Source organism: Ochotona princeps, chromosome X (assembly GCF_030435755.1).
Source record: "Ochotona princeps isolate mOchPri1 chromosome X, mOchPri1.hap1, whole genome shotgun sequence".
NCBI classification, from domain to species: Eukaryota; Metazoa; Chordata; class Mammalia; order Lagomorpha; family Ochotonidae; genus Ochotona; species Ochotona princeps.
In genome coordinates, this window is record NC_080865.1 from 17552715 (window position 1) to 17576680 (window position 23966).

At 38.7% G+C, this 23966-nt stretch overlaps 1 protein-coding gene across 1 annotated transcript in view; it reads right to left on the reverse strand.

Annotated features, from left to right (window-relative positions):
- Positions 1–14154, reverse strand: part of PRRG1 (proline rich and Gla domain 1) — a 32953-nt gene extending 18799 nt beyond the window's left edge. The window contains exons 1-2 of the mRNA XM_058658757.1: positions 14040–14154; positions 2210–2385 (exon numbers count right to left, since the gene is read on the reverse strand). Coding sequence (XP_058514740.1) covers positions 2210–2385; positions 14040–14154 — 291 coding nt within the window. The remainder of the gene's footprint in view (positions 1–2209; positions 2386–14039) is intronic.
- Positions 14155–23966: the final 9812 nt, after the last annotated feature.

A 23966-nucleotide genomic window follows, 5' to 3' on the forward strand; every position in this document is an offset into this window, starting at 1 on the left:
TTTAATTCTTTCACTGGGAGTCCATCTTTGGTGTGTATGCATAGAGACATATAGCACTTTGTCTCCATATCTGAACATGTCAGTCGCAGCTACACTTCCATTATATATCCCCTAAAATACAGAACCAGTGAGCATAGTCCACAGAGCATGAACATAATAAAGTTTCATCAACATGAAGTTAGCAAACATGCTATAAAAATAAAAATGCATCACAAGGGTGGTGAAAACAAGAATCAAAAATCTTCTTGTAGGAATAAATGCTAGTGCGTGACTTGTGGTGCTGAAGGAAGTACATTTAAATTGTTTTAAATTTCCAGTAATGAACAATGTCCTTGTGACAGTTTCTTTGTGTGTATGTGTAAGTGTTACTCTAGGGTGGATACTGGTAAGTGGAATTAGAGAGTTCTAGATGATTGTAAATTTTAATAGTTTCAGCAAAGTTGCCTTCCAGACTGGCTGTGCCAGTTTCCATTTCCATCTGTTTGTGAACTGCTTTTTCCATTGTTCTCCATACCATATGATATTAACCAACTTAGAAAATTTGGGCATTCTTGTGGGTAGTAAATGGTTTCTTGATGCCTTAGTATACATTTATAATGCTATTAAGCAACTTATGTTTGTTATTGTCATTTATATTTTCCATTCAGTGAATTATTTTCTCATAAAAAAATTAAAAACTAGAACTTCATTACTCATGATATGTAGCAAAACAGTACTACTCAGCTATTAAAAGAATGAAACACAATCGTTTGCAGCCAAATAGACCAAATTGGAGACCAATATGTTAAGGGAAATGAGCCAATCCCAAAAGGTTAGCTTACCACATGTTTGCTCTAACATATGACAACTTCCGTAAAAAATCTCAATGCTAATATGGCTAGGAGTTATTTTGCTCATCTTCTTATGGAAGGCTCTTTCTTACTTCAATATGCAGTTTTATAGTGCCAAATTGAATTATTTTTGCAGTAAATCTTATATTGTCGCACTTCCTGGTTATTTGTATCTCTCTTAATAAGTTCTTGTGATTCATTAATTGATCATAAGAGATGGATTGCTTGTAAGCACTTAAGATTGTAAATGTCCGTTTCAGTATATCCTGATGCACATGGAGGATATAGCAGTCCATCGGAACCTGCAGAGGACACCTGGTACCACAACAGAGGATGGAGGACAGAACAAATCAGTCAACTAACTACCCCAACCATGTGTTGGCAGTGAAAATCTGGGCAAACGGAGACTGTAAGGTGGACTAAGTCAACCATTGGATTCTACAGCAATTTCATTGTGCTTGGAATGGTGATATTGGCAGCAGTTCATATCTGTTGAACTAGCAAAACCATTTGAGCAAGTCCCTCGGAGCATGCCCACATCGGGGACCTGGGATGGGTGAGAGGCTGGGTGGGGCTTCCCCCTTTATAACCCCTTTACCCCAGATACAGAAAAAAACAATAATAATGTGGAAACAATAGTCTTACCCACTTTCCTGTAGCCCTTGACCCTTTGTGCCCTATCAACTATGTAAAGATTGTTAAAAATAAAGGAAAAAAAAGACTGTAAATGTTCATTTCAATACTGTTTGGCTACATATCATGAGTAAGGCAATGAACTTTATTATCAACTTTTCAGAACATTGCCTTGTGCAAACAACCTTTTTAAAATTTTTTGTTATTTTTTTTATTGGAAAGTCAGATATGCAGAAAGGAGGAGACACAGAGAGGAAGATCTTCCATTTGCTGATTCACTCCCCAAGTGGCCACAACAGCTAGAGCTGCGCCGATCGAAAGCCAGCAGCCCGGAGCCTCTTCTGGGTCTCCCACGTGCATGCAAGGTCTCAAGGCTTTGGGCCGTCTTTGACTGCTTTCCTAAGCCACAAGCAGGGAGCTGGATGGTAAGTGGGGCAGCCAGGATTAGAACCAGTGAGCATATGGGATTCTGGTGCATACAAGGCGAGGACTTTAGCCGCTATGCTACTGTGCTGGGCCCCAATGCAAACTAAATCTTAGTTCAGTAGAATCCTATGGGAGTAGGGTCTTCCAAGACAGAGCAGTATACAAGTGAACCTGAATGTAATTAGACAACACCTTCAGAATTGCTCTTCACAAAGATACTGATAGCAATGTATACCCTTTGACAATGCAGGTTTCAAATATATATCAAAAGACTAGGCGAACATGGGAACATTTTAAAAATCCAGTTGTTAAAAACTTACAGTTTTTTCATTATTTTCAAAAGCTTCTCTGGCTTCCTCAAATGTGCAGACTTCTTCTTTGCACTCACGCTCAATGTTGCCCTGTCTTATTTCTTCAAAAAGTCTATTAGCTCTTCGATAGCGTTTTAATACTGAATTGGCTTTTTCTCCTGTGAGGAAAACTAAAGAGAGATACACTAGTAAGCACAAGATACCATGAAACCCCAATCTGGTACATTAACACAGAAAATGACAGCTCCTAGGTGCTCGTTAGAAAACATAGCTAACCTCACAGACCTCAGGCAGTGAGTCAGTGGTGAAGATAACACTTAGCTCCAAACTACTGGCACCTGCTATCTTCCTCATCATTTGGGGATGATCTTTCAGCCGCAGTTGCACTGGGCAGGGACAGTGACATAATTAACCATGCCATATTCAGACTTTAGTACATTCCTGCCAACCATGGAAGTTTAAATATAGTGATAATGATAGTGCTAGTTACATTCGTTAGAGTAAGCAGATACCCCAAGGCATTCTGCTTTTGGCAAGCAGCAAACAAATCAAAATGCAACCTGTGTAGTCCACGGAACTAAAAATGAGTAAAACCTCGATTGACCTAATAACATAAAACCAGAGAATACTTACTTGTAAGAAACAGAGGTAAGAAAATAATATTTCGAATTTGACCATAATTCATTTCAAGGCAGTATTAATAGAATTTTTGTCCTAAATACAGTTAAATATAGTGTGGCATTTTATAGTCCTTCAGAAACTTAAAACTTATTTTTCATGATTTATAGATGTTTAATATATACATTCAAAATGCAATTTTTAAATCCAATTAAAGAAATAAGACGGTAGCCAAGAATGTACATTGAGGATTTTTCTTTTTATATGCAATCACATTTAAAAATTCAAATTTATTATGTTCCTTTGAAAGTATCTTTGTAGGGCCCAGTGCAATAGCCTAGTGGTTAAAGTCCTCGCCTTGCATGCACTGGAATTCCATATGGGCGCTGGTTTGTGTCCCCGCTGCCCTGCTTCTCATCCAGCTACCTGCTTGTGGCCTGGGAAAGCAGTTGAGGATAACCCAAAGGCTTGGGGCCCTGTGTCTGCGTGGGAACCCGGAGGAGGCTCCGGGCTCCTGGCTTTGGATCGGCACAGCTCTAGTTGTTGTGACCACTTGGGGAGCGAATCAGTGGATGCAAGATCCTTCTCTGTCTCTCCTCCTCTCTGTATATCTGACTTTCCAATAAAAAAATAAATAAATCTTTTTTTTAGAGACATAACTTTCATACCACCAGAATTTATTTTCCACTAAAGTAAAATGAATAAAGATTTTTTAATGTTATGCATTTACTTTTTAGTATTTGTTAGAAAGGAAGAGTTACAAAGAGGGGGAGAGAACTACAGATTTTCCATCTGCTGGGTCACTCCCCAAATGTCCATATAGTGAGGGCTGGGCCAGGCCAAAGCCAGAAACCACGAGCTTTCTCTGGGTCTTCTATGCGGGTACAGAGACTCAAGCACTGTGGCATGCTCCACTTTACAAAGCTCATTTGCAGGGAGCTGTATCAAAAGTAGAGCAACTGGGACTTGAACTGGTGCCCATATGGGATGCCAGTATCACAGGTGGCGATTTTACTTCCTATGCGAAAACACTGGTCCCCAATGTTACACATTTTTAACCTGAGAAACTTTATATGGCTAATTTCTCAACAGGTCAGAAAAAAATACATTTTTCACAGAACACCTTGAAGTAAATGATAAACAATAAATATTATTTTTAAATGTTTATGTAGATGACTAAGTTTTTGTCTCATTATTGAAATGTGTGTTTCAGTTTATATAATACAGATTCATTATTTAGGATTCTTTAATGTATCCAATTGATCCCAGCTAGATGGCATCTACATAGGGTGAAAATTATTCTTTCTCTCTACTTCATAAGGGACCCCTTGATGAAATAAAACATAGTGATAGGATATTATTAGAAGAAACCTTAAAACATAAAAATCATGCAACCCATGTTGCAGCATAGCAGTATAAGCCATTGTCTGCATTGCTAGGATTCCATGTGGGCACCAATTCAAGTCCCAGTGCTCCACTTCTGACCCAGCTCTGGGAAATTAGCAGAAGATGGCCCAACCGCTTAGGCTCCTGCCACTTATGTGGGAGACCCTGATGAAGCTCCAGGCTCCTGGCTTCGACCTGGCCCAACCCTGACCCCTGCAGCCATTTAGGGAGTGAATCAGTGGATTGTAACTGCCTTTCAAATAAATGAATCTTTTAAAAATATAAAAAATAAAGTAAATGTTTTATAGGAAGCCAGGTGGGTGCTGTTCAGTTGGAGAATAGAAACTGCTGCCTCCCCTCCAAGGTTTCTGATTCCATAGGACTAACACAGGGCCAAGAAATTCGTATTTACAATCAGTTTCCAGATAATTCTGACACTCCCTGTCCCAATACCACTGTTTGAGGACCACTAACATAAGTTCATTAGAAAACCAGTTTCGAGGAAGGTATTTTTAGAAAAAACTGGAATGAACAAATTTAAAGAGGTTCTTTTACTGTATTCTTACAGGATCCTTAATATACATTTGTCTACCTCTTCAGAAGGTCCATGGTACATAAATCTATCATATTTATGTGATTAAAGTGGTCTTTTTCAAGTAACATTTCACTGAATTACAACGTCCTAGCCACTGTCCTTACTTATACCCTTTGCACTGATATACAATTGTCCTCCATGTAACAGGCCAAAGAATTCATAAAGAAAGTAACTGCCATCCTTTGGGGCATTGCTTTCCAAGGATAAACATGTCTTGCTTCTTAATCTGTTTGTCATTAAAAATAGATATGAGTCTCTGATAATTGTGTCTTACATCAAATACAATATGAGTGTCTTACATCAAATACAATATTCTGTGTGTGGTCTTACAGGTGCAAATTTGATCAGGACTATCAGCTTCTTCTTTGTAAACATAAGATATGTTAATGCAGTCTAAAATGTACATGGATTTTGGATCAGTTTTCTTGAATTCAACCCATCCACAATAATGTACTTTGAGATTTTTTTTAAAAAGATTATACTTGGGCCCAGTGCAGTAGCCTACTGACTAAAGTTCTTATCTTGAATGTGTCAGGATCCCATATGGCCGCCAGTTCTAAACCCGGCAGCCCCACTTTCCATCCAGCTCCCTGCTTGTGGCCTGCGTGGGAGACTTGGAGGAGGCTCCTGGTCCTGGCTTCAGATTGTCGCAGTTCTAGTTGTTGTGGCTTCTTGAAGAGTGAATCATCGGACAGAAGATTTTCCTTTTTGTCTCTCCTCCTCCATGTATATCTCCATGTATATATTTAAAAATATAAATATCTTTCATATAATCTTTTTTTTTAAGATTTATTTTATTTTTATTACAAAGTCAGATATACTGAGAGGACGAGAGATAGAGAGGAAGTGGAGCTGCCGGGATCAGAACCAGCGGCCATATGGGATCAAGGCGAGGACCTTAGCCACCAGGCCACGCCGCCGAGCCCCCATATAATCTTTTTAAAAGACTATATATTTTATTGGATTATAAATATAATAAGATTATATTTTATTTTTATTGGAAAGACAGATATACAGAGAGAAGGAGATACAGAGCGAAAGATCTGTCCACTGATTCATTCTCCAAATGGCCACAATGGCCAGAACTGAGCCTATCTGAAGCCAAGAGCCAGGGGCTTCTTCTGAGTCTCCCACGTGGGTGCAGGGTCCCAAGGCTTTGGGCTATCCTGTACTGCTTTCCCAGGCCACAAGCAGGGAGCTGGATGGGAAGTGGAGCAGCTGGGATATGAACCAGCACTTCTATGGGATCTCATCAAATGCAAGGTGAGGACTTAGCCACTAAGTTATTACACCAGGCCCTGTATTTTGAGCTTTTAAGAGAAAAAAAGCCAAATACCCCTAAGACAAAGTAAATTTTAATGTGATACCTGAATAGAAAAGGAGAGTCAAGGAAGCAGTTTAATTTAGAAGGATAAGTAACTAGAAGGTAATGTTGCAGGACATAAATCTTCTAATCATAACCTAATCAAATTACCAAGAGCATTCCATCAACATCACCTGTGCATTTCTTGCACTGGGAAGCAGTGTAATATAAAACTGAGAACTCCAGATGAATTAAGTTGGCAAGTAGATTTCATCTCACTTGCCAAATTGGGTGATTAGAAAACAGCACTTGGTGTTAAGAATCTGACCGGTAGGAAAGATACTATAATAGATTAGCTATGTCTGCCAAAAATAAGAGCACAGGAAGTGGTGGCAGAGTATTTGTCAGTCTCATGAAAGTAATGTGAAAATCAAGTGGATACCGCATAATGACACCAGAATTAGATTTTTTTTTTCCAATACGGAAACAAAATAAAGAGAAGGTGGCAGCTTTGAGCTATACAATGAGTTAAGACAAAACATCATTTTATTGGGACTTCTTAAAACTAAAACCTGTTTAAACTTAAAGATGATCACTTCCCCCTGCTTCCTTTTTAATTGTATGAATTAACACACCGCTGCAAGGAAACATGTACACACTTCAATCATAAAACATGAGGCTAGTGCTGTGGCACAGCAGCTTAAGCTTACACCTACAGCACTGACATTCCATATGAGTGCCGGTATGAGTCACAGCTGCTCCACTTCTGATCCAGCTCCCTGCTAATATGCCTGGGAAAGCAGCAGATGATATTCCAGGACCTTGGGCCCATGCACCCATGTGGGAGACCTGGATGAAGCTCCTGGATCCTGGTTTTGAACTGACCCAGCTCCATCCATTATGGCCATTTGGGGAGTGACAGCAACAGGTAGAAGATCTCTCTCTAGGTTTCTCCTCCTCCTCTCCCTGTGACTCTATCTTTCAAACGAATAAAAACAATTAAACATTTTATTTTTTGTTTAAATTTTGGGAGAATCTATGCATGCAAAGGACTTCTTAAAAAGTTCATTCAAAATGAATATTATGAAAACACCATGCATAAACTTCAAAAAGTTTTTGTACCAAAATAAACTTATCTTTCGTTATTTGTTCTTTGAGAGTTAGATATGGAGAGGGAGCTCTTATCCCCTGGTTCACTCTCCAAATGCCCAGGGTAACATGGACGGTTAGACATGGTTATAACTGGGAGTCTAGATCTCAATCAAAGTCTCCCAAGTGAGTGGCAGGAACCCTTTTACTGGACAGGTCACTACTGCCTCTTAAGATTTACATTAGCAGGAATCTAGAGACAGGAGTCAGAGGTGGGAATCAAACCCAGGCATTCTGATCTGGAAAGCAGTCATCCTAACAGGTGTCCTAACCACTAGGTCAAACACTTGCCTCAAACTTATCTTTTAATTACATTTTCATGAACTTTTTGAAGTATCCTAATATTTGACAGTCATCCAAGGTTTTAGGCTAATAGTTGAGGAGAATAACTTAGAAAACTCTGTGTGTGTGTCTGTGTGCGTGTGTCTGTGTGCGTATGTGAGGAAAGGTGCGAGGGTGAGCACGGAGTAAATAGCAAATGGAAAGAAAATGTCTGGTGAAAGCTACTTAAGAATAGACAAGGTTAAGAAGGGAATCAGATTATATTTTAGAGTGGTGGTAACATACATGGGAACATAAAACATATGGGCATTGGGTGGTTGGCCACTTCACCCACCAGGCACTTTTCTTCTCAAACTAAATCTCATCATCATATCAATTGGTTCTTTTAGTCTACACTTCCGTGTTCCTCTGTCTCATGTACTCCTTTTCCACTTATATGCAACATGCTCTAAAAGCCTTCTCACACTTGACTCATTACATCATTAGATGGTATTGCAATGGACTTCCCATGTTTATGCATAATTTGATTATAGCAATTAAACTTTATTATACTTTTTTAAAAAGATTTATTATTATTGGAAAGGCGGATATACAGAGAGAAGGAGAGACAGAGAGGAAGATCTTCCATCCGATGATTCACTCCCCAAGTGAGCCGCAACGGGCCCATGCGCGCCGATCCGATGCCGGGAACCTGGAACCTCTTCCGTGTCTCCCACGCGGGTGCAGGGTCCCAATGCATTGGGCCATCCTCAACTGCTCTCCCAGGCCACAAGCAGGGAGCTGGATGGGAAGTGGAGCTGCCGGGATTAGAACCGGCACCCATATGGGATCCCGGGGCTTTCAAGGCGAGGACTTTAGCCGCCAGGCCACGCCGCTGGGTCCTTTATTATACTTTTCATAAGACCATCTGTTTTATTGATGGCAAGACCCAATATTGTCAATATATTTCTCCAACCTATCTTTGAAAGCACTTAGTAAAGAACTTGGTTCAGGACCAGTTCAGTAAGTGTGCGATAAATGAAAAAGCATAATCAAACAGACTTGGAGACTGAAGGACCTGGTTTGGAGGTATTTGCACCATGTCTGCAATTATAAACTCATCATTGCAAAGTTAATATATAATCATGAAATATTTTTATGATGTATAAAATATATTTATGCCAAAGTTTTCAGGAGAGAGCACTTGAATATCCTTTTTGTAGTGAGGGAAGCTACCTTTTGCAATTTGTAGGATGCTATTTGTACCTCCCTTAGAGCAGACATTTTTGTTTTGTAAGAACTTACCCTAGTAGTTACAAAAATGTACAGTTGCTCTGGGAAGAGGGTATAGCTAGATAGTTTTGGGCTAGGCAAGGAGGTAGCACACTGGTTTCCAAGTGTGTAGTAAATCCTCTGGAGTACTGCAACAAACTCATAGATGGCAAGTACTAGAATATCCCACATTTTTTAAGGAAATGCAGTGACATTCAGGATCTTTCATATGCCACATGAAAAACTCGCTTGAGGTGTTTGAAATTCATTATTAGCTGTATGCTCCTTTTGTTTGCAAGGCTATGATTTTTTAAAAAGTTCCAGGTGAACAATCAATATGTCATAGGAATCCAGTATCCAACTTGATTCCAACATTGGAGAAGACATACAGGGCTCAACGTACATATACAGCCATATGAACATAATAATAGCATGTTGATGTAAGATTGGAATAAAAATGGAACTTTCTTTCAGTTTATGTATATGATTGTGGGTAGCCACTATGTATTATGACATAAATATTGACTAACTGCTTGAACTCAACTAACTAATTAAAGGAAGTCTCACATTAAAAAACATTTTTTTTTTTGGCCTGTGGCTGCTATGAAAAACAAATCACCATGACAACTATGTGGACAATATAGAGCAAGTTTGCAAACCCCTAACCGCTGGCTTCTAGAGACTAGTAAACTCTTGCCACTCCTCTTCCAAGTCCATTTGATACACCAAACTTGCTAAGCCAGGAAAGTCCTTACGTGTTATAGAATCCTATTTCATTGGCTACTGCAGTCCTGATAAGACCTACAGCTAAGCAAATATGGTGCAGTGTTCTACACCATCTAGTAAGATCACCTGGTTGTACATTACCTTAAACTAGCACTTCCTCAGCCACCTTGAGTCTAGGAGCTTGCCTAGGGAGGAGACTGAGGGTATAAACACTGAATCAGCAGTGACTAAACTGTTGAAATATTTGAGAAAGCAAATCGACTGTGGGACAAGCACAGGTGAATGAGATTCTGGGTTGAAAGGTGTCCTTTCAGCACTGCTAGAATCTACTACCAGCCCAGCTGGGGCAATGTCTGCTTCAGTTACTGTATAGTGACCAGGGAGCAATTCTGGGTACCTGAAAAAAAAGCTCATCTGGTTGCCTTATTTTTTACGTAAAGCTACACATCACCAACAGAAGCAACAACATCGAAACAGGATGGGGACTTTCTACAATGATCCTAGCAATCTGTTATCTTTTCTTCAGTGAGACAGTCAGAACTAACTCCTCTAAGATCTGATGTGAGACCGTGGAGATCCCTGATTTCCATGGGAGCTAAACTGGTCAGAGAGGGAAGAAGTATATCATTACAATATGAGGAACTCTGGATTGCTTTAAGTAACAAATACAATCTCACTGATATCCCATGCTTATTGAAGCGGTGTGCATCAGTTTTGAAAATGGGTTGTCAGAGCAAGCAGCTATGCTGAGAAAAACCCCAAGCACAGCTTATTCATCTGTAAAGTTGGAATGCCAGCAATGACCTCATAGTCAAAATAAAATAATATAGAGTTTTCTCATGGTTTATCAAAAACTAAATATTGAATAAATAATATTATGGCTTATCATTGCCATCATACTAGTTATTCCATGAACAGAAAAAAAGATTTATCAAACATCTTTCAGTTAATGGATTCTTTCTGCTGTTTGGATGATCCTCCCATCCTTACTTCGCAATAGGGGAAAAAATCTTTTTCCCAATTTTATTTCAGCATTTTAATTTATGTGTGGAAAATAAAGGTTAGCTTGTTTATAGCTGGTATGTTTATAATGCAGAATTTATTGTACAGTTGGTGTCCATGTGCCTAACTAAGTTGTCACACACATTATAGTTAGAATGGCATGCAATATGTGTTTACACAGGAACTAGGGAGCAAAAATTCATTTGAGAATTTATATTGGGGTATATTGGGGCAATTGCTGTAGTGCAGTGAGTTGAGCCACTACCCATGAGCACCCCATACTGGAGTGCCTGTTTGAGATTCAAATTCCACTTCCTGCTAATGTGCCTGGGAAGGCAGAACAAGACAATCCAATTGCCTAAACTCCTACCACCTGCTGGGGAGGCCAGGATGGGATTCCTGGCTCCTGCCTGTAGCTTAGCCCAAAAGTGGCTTGAGGCTACTTGCAGAGTGAAACACTGCATGGATAATTTCTCTTTTCTTCCCTTCTTCTCCCTCTCCTAGCCCTCCACCGCCACTGTGCCTTTCAAATAAACAAGTAAAAAATTTTTAAGAAGAGCTCAGATATCTAAAAAATAATTTGAAGCTTCAGAATTGAGCTAGAGTTAGGAACATTAAAAGTTTGAGAGAAGAAATAACTGTTAATATCTCAAGCCTGTTTCCTAAGGACAATGTGGTGGTTATGATCACCATCTAAATTTTTTTAATATCTTTGTACTAACAGAGGCATACAATGAAATGCCAGGTGATAACAAGCAAATTTCCTGGAATAAGTGTGGATAATATGCCAGAAATGGATTTCTATAAGAGAAATGACAAAGAAAGGTAATGCATGTCTATAAAGTCAACATTCTTCAAAAACAAAACAAAGTTCTTCCCGAGAGATACTAACTCCTTCAATATGCTTTTCCTGAAAGTCAAATTTAGGCTAGGTATTCAGATGCTTCTTTTCTAATAATTTTGTGCTTTGGAAGGAAGAATGAAATATAGAGAAATGACCTAACAACTTCTCCCACAAAGGAATATAAAAAGCCACAATTTCTTTGAGGAGGCTTTAAATCTGAAAACTATTTCTTATAAAAAATAATTCATGAACTAGCATATGACAGCCATAAAATTACTAGCAATTACACCAACTGATTTTAAAGGACAGTATCTAAGGTGGTATTTCTGAACTAGGGACAATGCTGGATCCACATGAAACAAAATCGGAATTCATGAACAATCTATTTTGCCATAATTAAGCACACACATCACTTGAAATAATCAAAATAGAAAAATTCCAAAATTAGAGTTTGTCCTATTCCAAGTATCTCAATTACATCAGCAAGAATATTAGTAGTCTTAGTGTTTTTAGTTGTTGTAACCCTAAAGTTTCCCTATCTATACCAATTATACTTATGTCCCATATGGAAGAATATAGATATAACTATGATTAACATAATGGAAGGCAGGTAGATAGAACTCATTGATGATGGGTAAAGCGTGTGACGCTGGCTTCCCATATGAGTTCCAGTTTATATTCTGGCTGCTCTGCTTCCAGTCCAGCTCCTGGGAAAGCAGAGAAAGATGGCCCAAGGACTTGGGTCCCTGCCACCCATGTGGGAGACCACAAATGGAGCTCCTGGTTCCAGTCTGGTTCAGCCCTAGCCATTTTGACAACTTGAGGAGCGAACCAGTGGATGGAAGTCCTCTCCCTTTCTCTCTCCCCCATTCTCTGTAACTCTGACATTTAAATAAACAAACAAACAAATCAATCAATCTGGGGTCTCCCATTTATTGTAAAACATTGCAAATGTACGAAAGCCTGCTAAGTTGTATTTTGAAATGATCAAGTCTGAATTGCATAAATTTTGCTTCAATTAAAAACTGTCACTACTTCTGAGATCTAGAAACTATTTTAAATTTACTGTGTTAAAGGTTATGTTTGTCTTAACCACGCAAAATGGAGAGAGGTTTGCATCAAAGAAAAAAACATGAAACACTATGATTAAAAAAAGTAGTGTGACTGTTTTTCTGGTGGAAAAGCCTTTCCAGGGAAAAGTAATGGCAGTTGTCAACCCTGAACACATTTGTACCACTATTACAAAATCATCAAGAGAAAGCTTATTTTTAAAAATAAATTTATGACATCATCTGCCTCACAGAAGCATAAATATGTCACCACAATAAACAATCTCCCAGACTTATTATAAGCTAGAAAATATAATAATTCATTAGCTTTAAGTATATGCCTTCACTTAAATTATAAAGCAGGGAACTGAAAAATAATATTATGTACTATATTATGAGATTGCCACTTTACAAAGCTTGTCAATTTGAAGGTTTATTCCCTGTGTGAAAATATAGAACTATATGCCCATAGTTAGTTTACAATTAGCCTTAACAGAAAAGTACTTCAGAAGTGAATCAAAGAACTCAGAAATTTACTGTGGTAGCAGCAAACTACCTTTCTTTCCACTAGCTGTTGATCAGCAAGGGGACATGGTTAGGCTCCTTGCTCTCTGAAAGCCAATCGCATCCTAGTAACAAAAGGAATCATGCAGCTCCTTTCAAAAAAGAAACAAAGACTTAACTGGCAGCACTGACACTGTTTCCCACTAACATAACCATGTAGTATTTTACACAAGAATATCCAAAACATTTCGGCAATAAAGTATGGAAACTAACTTTTCAGATTAAGGTTTTCTAAACACTAAATACTGGAAGAAGACAAAAAGACTAAATGGGAAGATATGATCATATTTTATTCTAATTATTCTCCACAAATAAGACCTCCCTGCTTGCAATCATTAAGCTATTTTAGATACTTTGCATTATTTCTATTTTGTAAGTGATGGGTAGAACATCTTGTGGCTTGCTGTTATGTGATGGAAGCTCTGTTTTTAAGGTAAAGATAGTGAAATCAGCCATCAGTGACTACATATTAGGCTAAAAGATACCACAAATTGCTGCTTTTGCACTTAGATGCATTATTATAAATGTGTTCTGGGATGCCGAAAATGAAGATGGAAACTGATGTATTTCAAAAAAATCAAATTCTGTTTCAATATTGTAATAAAACAATAATCCCACAATTTGTTTAGCAAGAACACTCTCAAGAAATTGCATTTGGGTACTTACTGGAAGTGCTCAATATTTTATCAATTTGTCATGAATATACCAGTTGCTCAAGTGAAGAATGGAAAGATAGAATAAAGCTTTAATTTCCATTTGAAGATAAAAGATACTCTAACATTATGTAAATATTTTGTGAGCCTATATCCATTTCTCAAATCCTTACTTTCCCTTATTTGAGAAAATGTTAACTTTTTACTAGAATTTTACACCTAATTAAAATTATACAAGTTATTTTTTGTTTTGTTTTGTTTTTGCTCCTTTGTCTCATCTAATCATCCCACACTATTCTGGTGTTCCATGTGCACACATTATATTGTTTGCATCAAGTAAAGCTACAAAGATAAATACCTACCAGTCAGAATGGTGACTCACACACAGGCCACATAAGTATTATTAGGCCCCCTTACTTTCGGTTACCTTTCCTTGTGGGTTGTAAAGAGCAAGCCTTTGAGTTGAATTATCTTGATATCTACTACGGTCACTGCCAGTAAGAGATACTGTTCTTTCAGTTCCTGCAACCATGGACCTCTGCTACTCTGAGAGCATTTTTACCAGCATCCGAGAGGCAGAGCAATAGCAAGAGAGATAAGGAGAGACAAACGTAGAGACCTCCCATCCTCTGGTTCACACAAAATGGAAGAGGAAGGACTGGGCCAGGCCAGGGTGAAAGCGGGGAGCTGGGAACTCAATCCAGGTCTCATGTAGGTGGCAGGAACCTAATTATTTGAGCTGTCACCATTGCCTCAAAGGCTCTGCATTAGCAGAAAGCTGGAGTCAGGAGCCAGAGCCAGGAATTGGACCCAGGGATTCTTGACATGGGGTACAAGGATCCAAACCTCTCAGGTGAATGCATACTTTTGAAAATCTTTATATTTAGGGCACTCTACTATCTGATATATGTTACTGTCAGATAGTATATATACATATATATGTATACATGTGTATATACATATATGTATGTATGTATGTATGTATGTATGTATGTATTTCTGTGTCCTTATGAACACTGATGGAGACTGGGCTATTTCCTTCTACCTGTCTGTACAGTTCCATAGGAAATATGAACGTCATCACAGATCTTAAGGAACTAACTTCACCCATATCTCTCACAGCAGCAGATTTTTAGCTTCTAAACAATTTTATATACTACTACATTGATATTCATGACATGCTTTATTGGAAGAAAAGAAGAACTGGATATTTCATAAGAGGATGTAGTTATGCATTGTGGCTCTATTTACAGGCTCTAAACTCTATCAAAGACTTCCTCTTACAAGACTCAGTCTATAATACTTGTATATAAAATGAGGATAAATAATTCCTATTTTTATGTTGTAGACTTTTCTTACCACCCAAATAAAATAATGTACAAGAAATATTTTTGATTTATAAAGTGCTGTACAGACACTTGCTAATATCAAAATAATTACAGAATCTCAAGTGTACTAAACATTAAGCTCTTGATAAGAATTAATATATAGTAAATGGAGTTTCAATGCCGTACACTACGGACACTGTGGTAGCCTAATGAGAAATTAATTATGTAAGCCTGCTTTTACCATTCCTTTCTATTACGAGCCAGATTTTATCTGCAATCTTTCATGTCACATAAATAAAATAATGTTCCTTTAACAAATATTTACAAATAGTTTTTCCATTTAATAACATGGAATACTAACAGAGATTCATCTCAATTTTAATTCAATTTCATATTTTCGCCTAAACTGAATGGCCACATGGCTATGTTCTCCTTTTGTGGATCCTTAATTGATTTAATGAGGTTCATGCCATATATTAATGATATATTAAATCGTGTCTCCTTGTATGATAAACTGAGTTACATTTGTGAAAACTGTCAAATCCAGTAAGAAATTTTATTTTTCATCACCAGAAAAAAGAAAGATGAGCATCCAGTAGGATTTTTTTCAGTAACTGTGTCAGTGACAAACAAATACAATCAGGCAAACAAAGCACAGCTTGCAGAATAAAGGACAAAATCTCTGACACTGAGGTCATTACCGATTATTTTAAAGCAGACAACATTGTCGAAATGCTGTTAAGACAAGCTTCCCTGTTTGTCAAAGCAACATTCTTTGAAGCACTTTCCTAATCTCATCTCCAGGCCGGAAGTAGCCCCATCTTTGCAGATTATGTTACCATGCCCTATTCTTAGCAGGAACTCTATTAACTGCCGGATGATTTGAACAAATACTTTCTGATATATTTATTTAAAGTAAGCACCTATCGATTCTCTGCCAGAGAATGAAGATCAGAATGAAAAGAAAAAGAGGAAAACAAGAGAGAATGGAATGCCTTGTGTCTATACAGGCCTCTTTTCCATATGGCCCCCATGGTATCTGAGAACCAGAGCATTCTCCAGATCTGCATTACTCTGAAAGCTTCCATTGACAACAGACGAAGAAGCAACACGTAGCATGAGTTATTTCCAGAATTTGACTAGATTTTCTTTTTTTTTTTTGTAATTTCTGCTTATTTTTTAAACTTCATAGATTGTCATAGCTTGTGAAGATTTGGAAAGAACCAGAATTCCTCAGGATCGTTAATTTCTTGGGGGAAACTCTGGAGAAAAAAGGAGCAAAGGCTGATCCAACAAGATTGAGGAAGATATTTTCCTTGACTGATCCATAATCTGTAGGGCTGCCTACAAATGCCCAAAAAAGGGTGAGGCAAGCAAATTGCAACACAAGGAGAAATTCTCAGTTATTTGCATGATCTTCGTCCCAGGCCTAATGCTGACAGAAGTATCTGACCAAACAACAACATTTTTACTCCTGAAAGAATTAATAAAGTTATACTTACTCAATAAGCATACCAATGAGCAGATAACTACTATTTCAATTATACTCTGCAGTTCTCTAAATATTTCCACACATATTTTTAAGTTCAACTTCTGGAGACTAAAACTGTAAGATGCAATAATCTCACCTCAGAGAAGAACAAACAAGTTTAGGGGAAGGATCAAAGTAGCAGCAGAATGCAAATGGAGGCCTTTTGACTATGCACAGTCTTTTTCCACTATATTATGTCACCTTCTGGAGTCTTCTAAAGCACTCTGCCTTTATGATCCACATTGATAAAAAAAACTATTTATGAAATCACAGTGGTGGCTGATTAATACCAACAATGAAATTATCTTAAATTTGTCTATTGCTTATTGACTATAAATAGCCTTACAAAAACCCAGTAAGTCAAAAACCCAATCCATCTAATGATTCTAAGTGCTGAGCTTTAACATTGTAAGTGAAAACAAAATCATTAACAAATCAACTCAGGCATTTTTTTCTACTACTGTGATTGGTGGCATAGAATTTTTTTTTTTGCTTGTGTATGTTACTATCACATTAGTAACCATCAGAAGCATAGATGTAACTTTGCTAAAACTGCAAAGCAACTACAATTCAGGAGGTCTATACTACTTCAAGTTTTATCCGCCTTTCCTGTAAAAAAAAACAGAAGAAAATTCAAGATCAAAAGGTAACATGTGGCATGGTGCTCTTTATCTGCAGAGTTCCCTTCCAGACAGAAACTTTATGGTATTAACACAAAAAAAACACTTTGATTTGCAGGTTTGATTTTATTGTCTACAGTGGATTAAATAAAGGTTAGAGTCTAAATTACTTAACAGAAGAGAAACTTACCTCTCCCCATGTTTTTCCTGTGGTTTCTGACAGGTTCTTAGTTGATGATTCCCTGTACAAAAAAAAAGAGCAATTACATACAATCAGATTCACAGAGGCTGAGTCACTGCATCAGATAAGCTCCATTACAGCTGATGCGGTCAATGTGAGCATTTCACTTCAGTGCACTCCAATCTTGTCCGTTACAGAAATGTTGTCTCCATCGCAAACAGACATCTAATCTCAGAGGACAGAAACACTGTTCTGGAAGCCTAGGCTCTATATCATCTTACTCTGACCTTCTTTATCTGGTATTAGTTTCTGTTCTTGCCAAATAAAAACCATCAAATTGGTCACATGCTAATCTCCTAAGAAAGCAGTGATAACAACAAAAATGTAGAACAAATATGATGAAGAGCCTACAGTTAATAACCAGGCTGGCATGTCATTAGCTAGTCTGTCCCTAGATTCACTTCAGTACCATTCTGTGACACATCAGACACCCTTTACAGCATAACATTTTCCTGAGTGGTGTCAAACAGCAGCACCTCCAATCAAATTATCCTTGAGGCAAAACAGTCAACAGAGTCATTTACGATAAACAAAATGAATCAGTGGCCATGAGCTACTGACAAAAGAAACTTTAGGGAAACAAAAGCCCACATATTGCAACTGCACAAAGTGCTCACAGCAGAACAGCAATTATGGGTTTAAAGGATGAGAAAACATATGCAGCTGTCCTGCAGTATCTGGGTATGACTGATTCCAGGAAACCCAACCCTATCACAGAAACCTGGGAGGTGCGGGGGTCCAGTCTCCCATATAAAATGGCATAATAAATAATCTTTAAGGGTGGGCAACATTGTGACACAGTGGCTTAGGTTGCCACTTGTAACATCAGCATTTTAACATGTTCCAATTTCATTCTCAGTTACTTTACTTCTGACCCAGCTCCCTGCCAATGTGCCTGGGAAAGCAACAGAAAGTTACCCAAATGTGTGTGCTCTGCACCCATGTGGAAGACCCAGATGAAGCTACTGGGTTTGGCTTGGTCCAGTCCTAGAAATTGTGGCCATTTGGGAGGTAAACCAACAGTTGGATATTCTCTCTGTGTGTGTCTTTTTCTGTAACTGAGTGTTCCAAATAAATAAATAAATAATAAAATAGTATAGTTTTTGCATGTATAATATATGTATATAGTATATGTGTTTATTATACTATACAGTATAGTATATGCACATCCTCCTGCATACTTTAAATCATCTCTAGGGGGCGGTGTTGGGGCATGATAAGTAAAGCTACTGCCTGTGATGCTAGCATCCCATATGGGCATCACTTCATGTTCTATTTGTGTTCCAACTGCCCTATTTCCAATCCAGCACCCTGCTAATGCCCTAGGAAAAGCAGCAGAGACAGCCAAAATGTTTGGAGCCCTGCTACTCATGTGGGTAACTCAGTTGAAGCTCCTGGTTCCTAGAAAAGCCAAGCTCAGCCATGGCTATTGCAGCCACTTGAGGAACAAATCAGCAACTGGGAGATATCTTTCTCTTTGTGTCCCTATCTCTCTACAGGAAAAGAAAGTTTGTCTATGTTCATTACAGACACAATTTTGCCCTTTCTAATATTTCCACTCTTTGGTTGGTTTACTCTATGGGTGTACAATCAGGAGACATAGAAGGTCAAGTGTACATAAAAGCTGATTCATAATTGCTTCATTTTCTTATAGGGTTGCTATAAAGATATTGGACATTTATTATTAACTTGTCATATTCCCATCTGTAGTGGAATACGTTACTTGAAGATAAAGAGACAGCTGAAGAATAACTATCAAACTTCGAGACCTAATAATTTGCTGTGTGGCACTGGGCAAATCATTTTGTTTTTTAATTCTTTGCAAATGGAGGGGACTGAACTATAAGAGTCTTTCCCAAATTACTATCCACAGCATGTCAAACTGACCAAATAAAATGTAGGAAAAGTTGATTTAGGCTCTTTTTAAATTACAAGACTTCATAGCCTTTTAAAATGCCAATGAGTAATGTGACAAAAGGACAGTCCCAATATACTTGGGCTGCACAGTTTCTTTTAAAAGTAGGGTTACTCAAGAGCCCTATTCTTAGAAGCTCAGTTTGGGAAACTTGACCAGAATTTCACTGTTTCCTAATAGGCTACTAATTATATGGACCCAAATTAATATAAAGTGAATCAAGAAAGACATCAAGTGGGTTAGATTCTCAGAGAATTTTAGGACTGAGAGTTTATATTTTAAAAGATGTATTCATTAATTGTAAGGCACAGCATCAGAGAGAGAAGCAGAGACAGAGAGGAAGAACAAGAGAGCTCCCATACACTGGTTTACTACGAAAGTGGCTGCAACAAAGGATGTATCAGTCCAAAGCCAGGAGCCAGGACCTCCATCCTAATCTCTCACATGGGTGGCAGGAGCTCGAAAAATGGGCCATCATCTGCTGCCGTGTCAGGTACCTTAACAGTGAGCTGGGTCAGAAGTAGAACATCTGGACTGGAACTAGCACTCTGATAGTGCTGGCATGGCAATCGATGATGGCTTAAGATGTTGCACCACAAAAATGTTGGCCCCTGAAATGAACCTCATCCTCCACTTTTTCTGAAAAGTATCAGATAGCTCTCAAAAACATCTTACACAGAACACTAATATAGAAAATATGTTTGGGCCAGTACTGAGACATAGTAGGCTAAGCCTCCACTTGTGGCACCAACATCCCATGTGCGTACTAGATTCAGGTCATAGTTGCTCCACTTCCAATCCAGCTTCTTGCTGCTGCACCTGGGAAAGCAGCAGAGGATGGATCAAGTGTTTAAGCCTCTACACCCACATGGGAGATCCAGAAGATATCCTAGCCCTTGGCTTTGAATCAGTCCAGCTCCAGTAGTTGAGGCCATTTGGGAAGTGAACTGGTAGATGCAAGATCTCTCTTCTCTCCCTCTGTCACTGTAACTCTGCCTTTCAAATAAAAATAAATCTTGAAAAAAAGAATTGGGTTAGGGAAGAACTCTAAATTGAACTGGATGCCCACCTGTCCCATGCAATGAAATTTCTGTGAGACAATCTGTCTTATCAGAAATCTAGCATTAAAGGAATTAGAGTTTGAAATCCAGTAACCCCTGACCCATCAGTTGAAGCAATTCTACGAAGGCTTAGGAAAAAATTGAGTTCTTATATATACTTACAGAAAGTTCCTTCACCTTTCTCAAGTATCATCTCAATTTTACCTATAACCCCCAATACAATAAATAAAATGATTTGTATGTAAACAAAATTATCAAATCTTTCTCTGGGAAAAGTTCTAAGAAAAGTATGGTATTAAAATAATAATTAGTGTACAAATAAGAAGTGCCAAAGGAGTTAAGCAGGAAGTGATAGGGCTAAATTTGGATCTCAAGAAGGCATCTCCGGCAGCAGCAGGAAGAGGAGAGTTGAGGGATGTAACCTGATCAGGGATGGTGATATTACAGAGGCTAGGTAAGTCTGGCAGCGCTTCTTGGATTTTACTTCTTGTTTGTTTTTCAATATTTTATAAAGTCTTTCTGAAAAGAATCAAGCCCATTTCAGTTGTGTTATGGGGAACCACAATGGAAAGGGCTATCTGTCAAGCAGGAGCCAGGAGTTTCAAAAAGGAAGTGCTTCTCCAGAGGTCAGCATAGTGGAGAAAAACAGGCACTCTTGGAGACATCTATTTTCCCATGGAAGATGAAACCAAGGAGGCACAAATCAATACCACCTGTCAGCTACCTCATGTAGCCTTAAAGCTCCAAGATCAGAAACTTTTTCTAAAGAAAAAAAATTTTCCTAACAGATTTGAGATTCAAGGTTGGCTTCTTGTATCACCCTGAACTGCCCCACTGCCAGGTTACCTCTCTGCTTTGTCTTCTGCTGTCTTGGTTTTGCCTCCTCTTTTCACTATGCTGCTTTTTCTAACAGTTTATTTGTGAGTATGTGAGTGAGTGAGTGAACGAGTGTGTGTGTGTGTGTGTGTGTGTGTGTGTGTGTGTGTGAGACAGAGAGAGAAAGGCAGTTTACACTTTTCTAAGCAGAAATGTTCTTTGATCTTGACGCTCAGCCAGGTCCCTGTCCCAAGCCAAACATTACCTCTAACGTTATAGCAACACACTTAATGAGAACAAAGCAGCTTCCAGTTAGACTTTAAGAAAGTTAAATAAAACAATCACTACTCCAAGGATTTACCCAGTCTCACATTAAGTATCTTCTACAACCAAATTCCACCTTCCTTAAGACTACACTTCAGGGGCTGGCATTGTGGTATGGGTGAGTTGGGCTGCTGCCTGCAACACTAACACCCCATACAGGCACTAGTTCAAGCCCCCCAAGTACTCCACTTCCACTCCCTCTCCCTACTAGTGTTCCTTGGAAAAGTAGCAGAAGACAGATCAAGTGCTTGGGCTCCTGTGCCCATATAGGAGACCTGGAAGAAGTTCCTGGCTTTGGATCACCCTAGCCCCAGCAGTTGCAACCATTTGGGGAATGAACCAGTAAATGGATGCTTCATTCTCATTCTCCTTCTCTCTCTCATAAGTAAGTTCAATGGACCTGGTGCAGTAGCCTGGTGGCTAAAGTCCTCACCTTGCATGCGCCAGGATCCCATATGGGCACTGGTTCTAATCCTGGTGGCCCCACTTCCCATCCAGCTCCCTGCTTGTGGTGTGGGAAAGCAGCTGAGGACGGTCTAAAGTCTTGGAACCCTGAACCCATGTTGGAGACCTGGAGGAGGCTCCGGGTTCCCGGCTTCAGACTGGCTCCGCTCCAGCCATGCAGCCACTTGGGGAGTGAATCAACGAACAGAAGACCTTCCTGTCTGTCCCTGCTTCTCTCTGTATATCTGACTTTGCAATTAAAATTAGTTAATTAATTAAAAGTTGATATTTTTTAATGTTTTAGCTTCAGCTTCACTAAGTTTAGTATTCATAACACAAATCCAGTTCTTTGAGAGCTTCACTTACCAGTCTTGAGGTCCATTATGCATGCTTGCCCCTCTTTTCTCACCTTTCTTGAGACAGTCATAACCTGGAAAGTCCTACTGCTGATAAGCATTCTTCCAGTAAGCCTCTGAGAGCCCATTATATATAGCTCCTTATTTGTGCCAAAACATCTCAGGCTACATTTAGCTTGTAGAGACTCACTCTGACGTTTAGTTCTCAGCCACGTGCCTCTCTCATTCATGCCTGGTTAGAAAGGTAAATCGCTTCACTATCCTCCATTAGGCTTGAATGCACCACTACATTAACATCTGGCCACCCTACTTAATGCAGTACCAGTCCTTTTCTCCCACTCCTCCCCTGGCCCCAAGGTCTTTCTGATTTCAGAAGAGGGCCTCATGACCCTGTGGCCTGCTCCAGAAGAGATGAGGTGTTCCCTGAGACTGTTCCCTCCTTGTGGTGTTTCTTAAAACCACAGCTGTCTCCGGCTACCTACAGACTCTTCTGTAATGGAAAGGTTCTTACACTAAGCATCTGAGATCTTCACTTTCTCCAGCATTTCCACTTTCACATTCTTCGAATAACAAAAAAATCTATTTCAATTAACTGTGTGCCTATTATATAAGGCTGTCTCACTTATGTTCTACCAGTACTTGGCAATAATCCTGTGAGGCAGGTATAATAACACCTATTGACAGATTTATAAAACTATATTTCAAAGAAATCAACCTATTCATGTCCAAATGCTTGGTATGTAGAAGCATTTCAGGACAATGTAATTAATGAATTAAAAATAAAAATTAAAATTAAAAAAAACTTATTAACATATTATTATAACAATGCTAATATTAAAACTATACAACTTATCACAAACACACCTGTATAGTTGCTACCCAGATAAAGATTCATAAATCAGGATTTTTAAAAGACTTACTTATTTTTATTGGAAAGGCAGATTTACAGAGGAGAGACAGAGAGAAAGATCTTCCATCCAATGTTGACTACTCAAAATGGCCACAACAACCAGAGCCAACCTCATCCAAAACCAGGAGCCAGGAGTTTCTTCTGGGCCTCCCATACGTGTGCAGGGACCCAAAGCTTTTGTCTACTTTTCACTGCTTTCCCAGGCAACAAGCAGGGAGATGCACTGGAAGTGGAGCAGCCAGGACATGAACTGGCAGCCATATGGGATCCTGGCACTTGTAAGGGGAGGATTAGACAATTTAGCCACCACACCAGGCCCCATAATCCTGAATTTTCACCTGGGCTTTTTTTTTTCATCAAATTCAATGCTTTTTTACTCATTCATGTGTTTGTGTGTGGGTACACAATCATTTAAGAAATGTTTACTGGCTGCCTATTACATATTACTATTACATTTTAGTAGTTTTTCAAAATACTGTGAAGTTAACAGTAACACAAATCTGATTCTGCCCCAACAGAATTGAGTGTGAAGTTATTCAAGGAATTTATAAAAGTTCAGCATGACTTTCCCATGGCAAGCAAAAGAAGGTTTGTATCACATAGTCAAGTCATATAAGGTCTGGTAAAGTCTTTGGATTTTGTTGTGAACATAATGGAAAACCACTTAACAATACCTCTATGTTCATAAATCAACCTATTCTCTAGGAGCTTGCTTAACTCTTTATAGCTACTCTGACTCTTAAATACTTCCTATATGCCATTCATTTCCCAAGGTCGATTATCGAAAACAAATAAAAA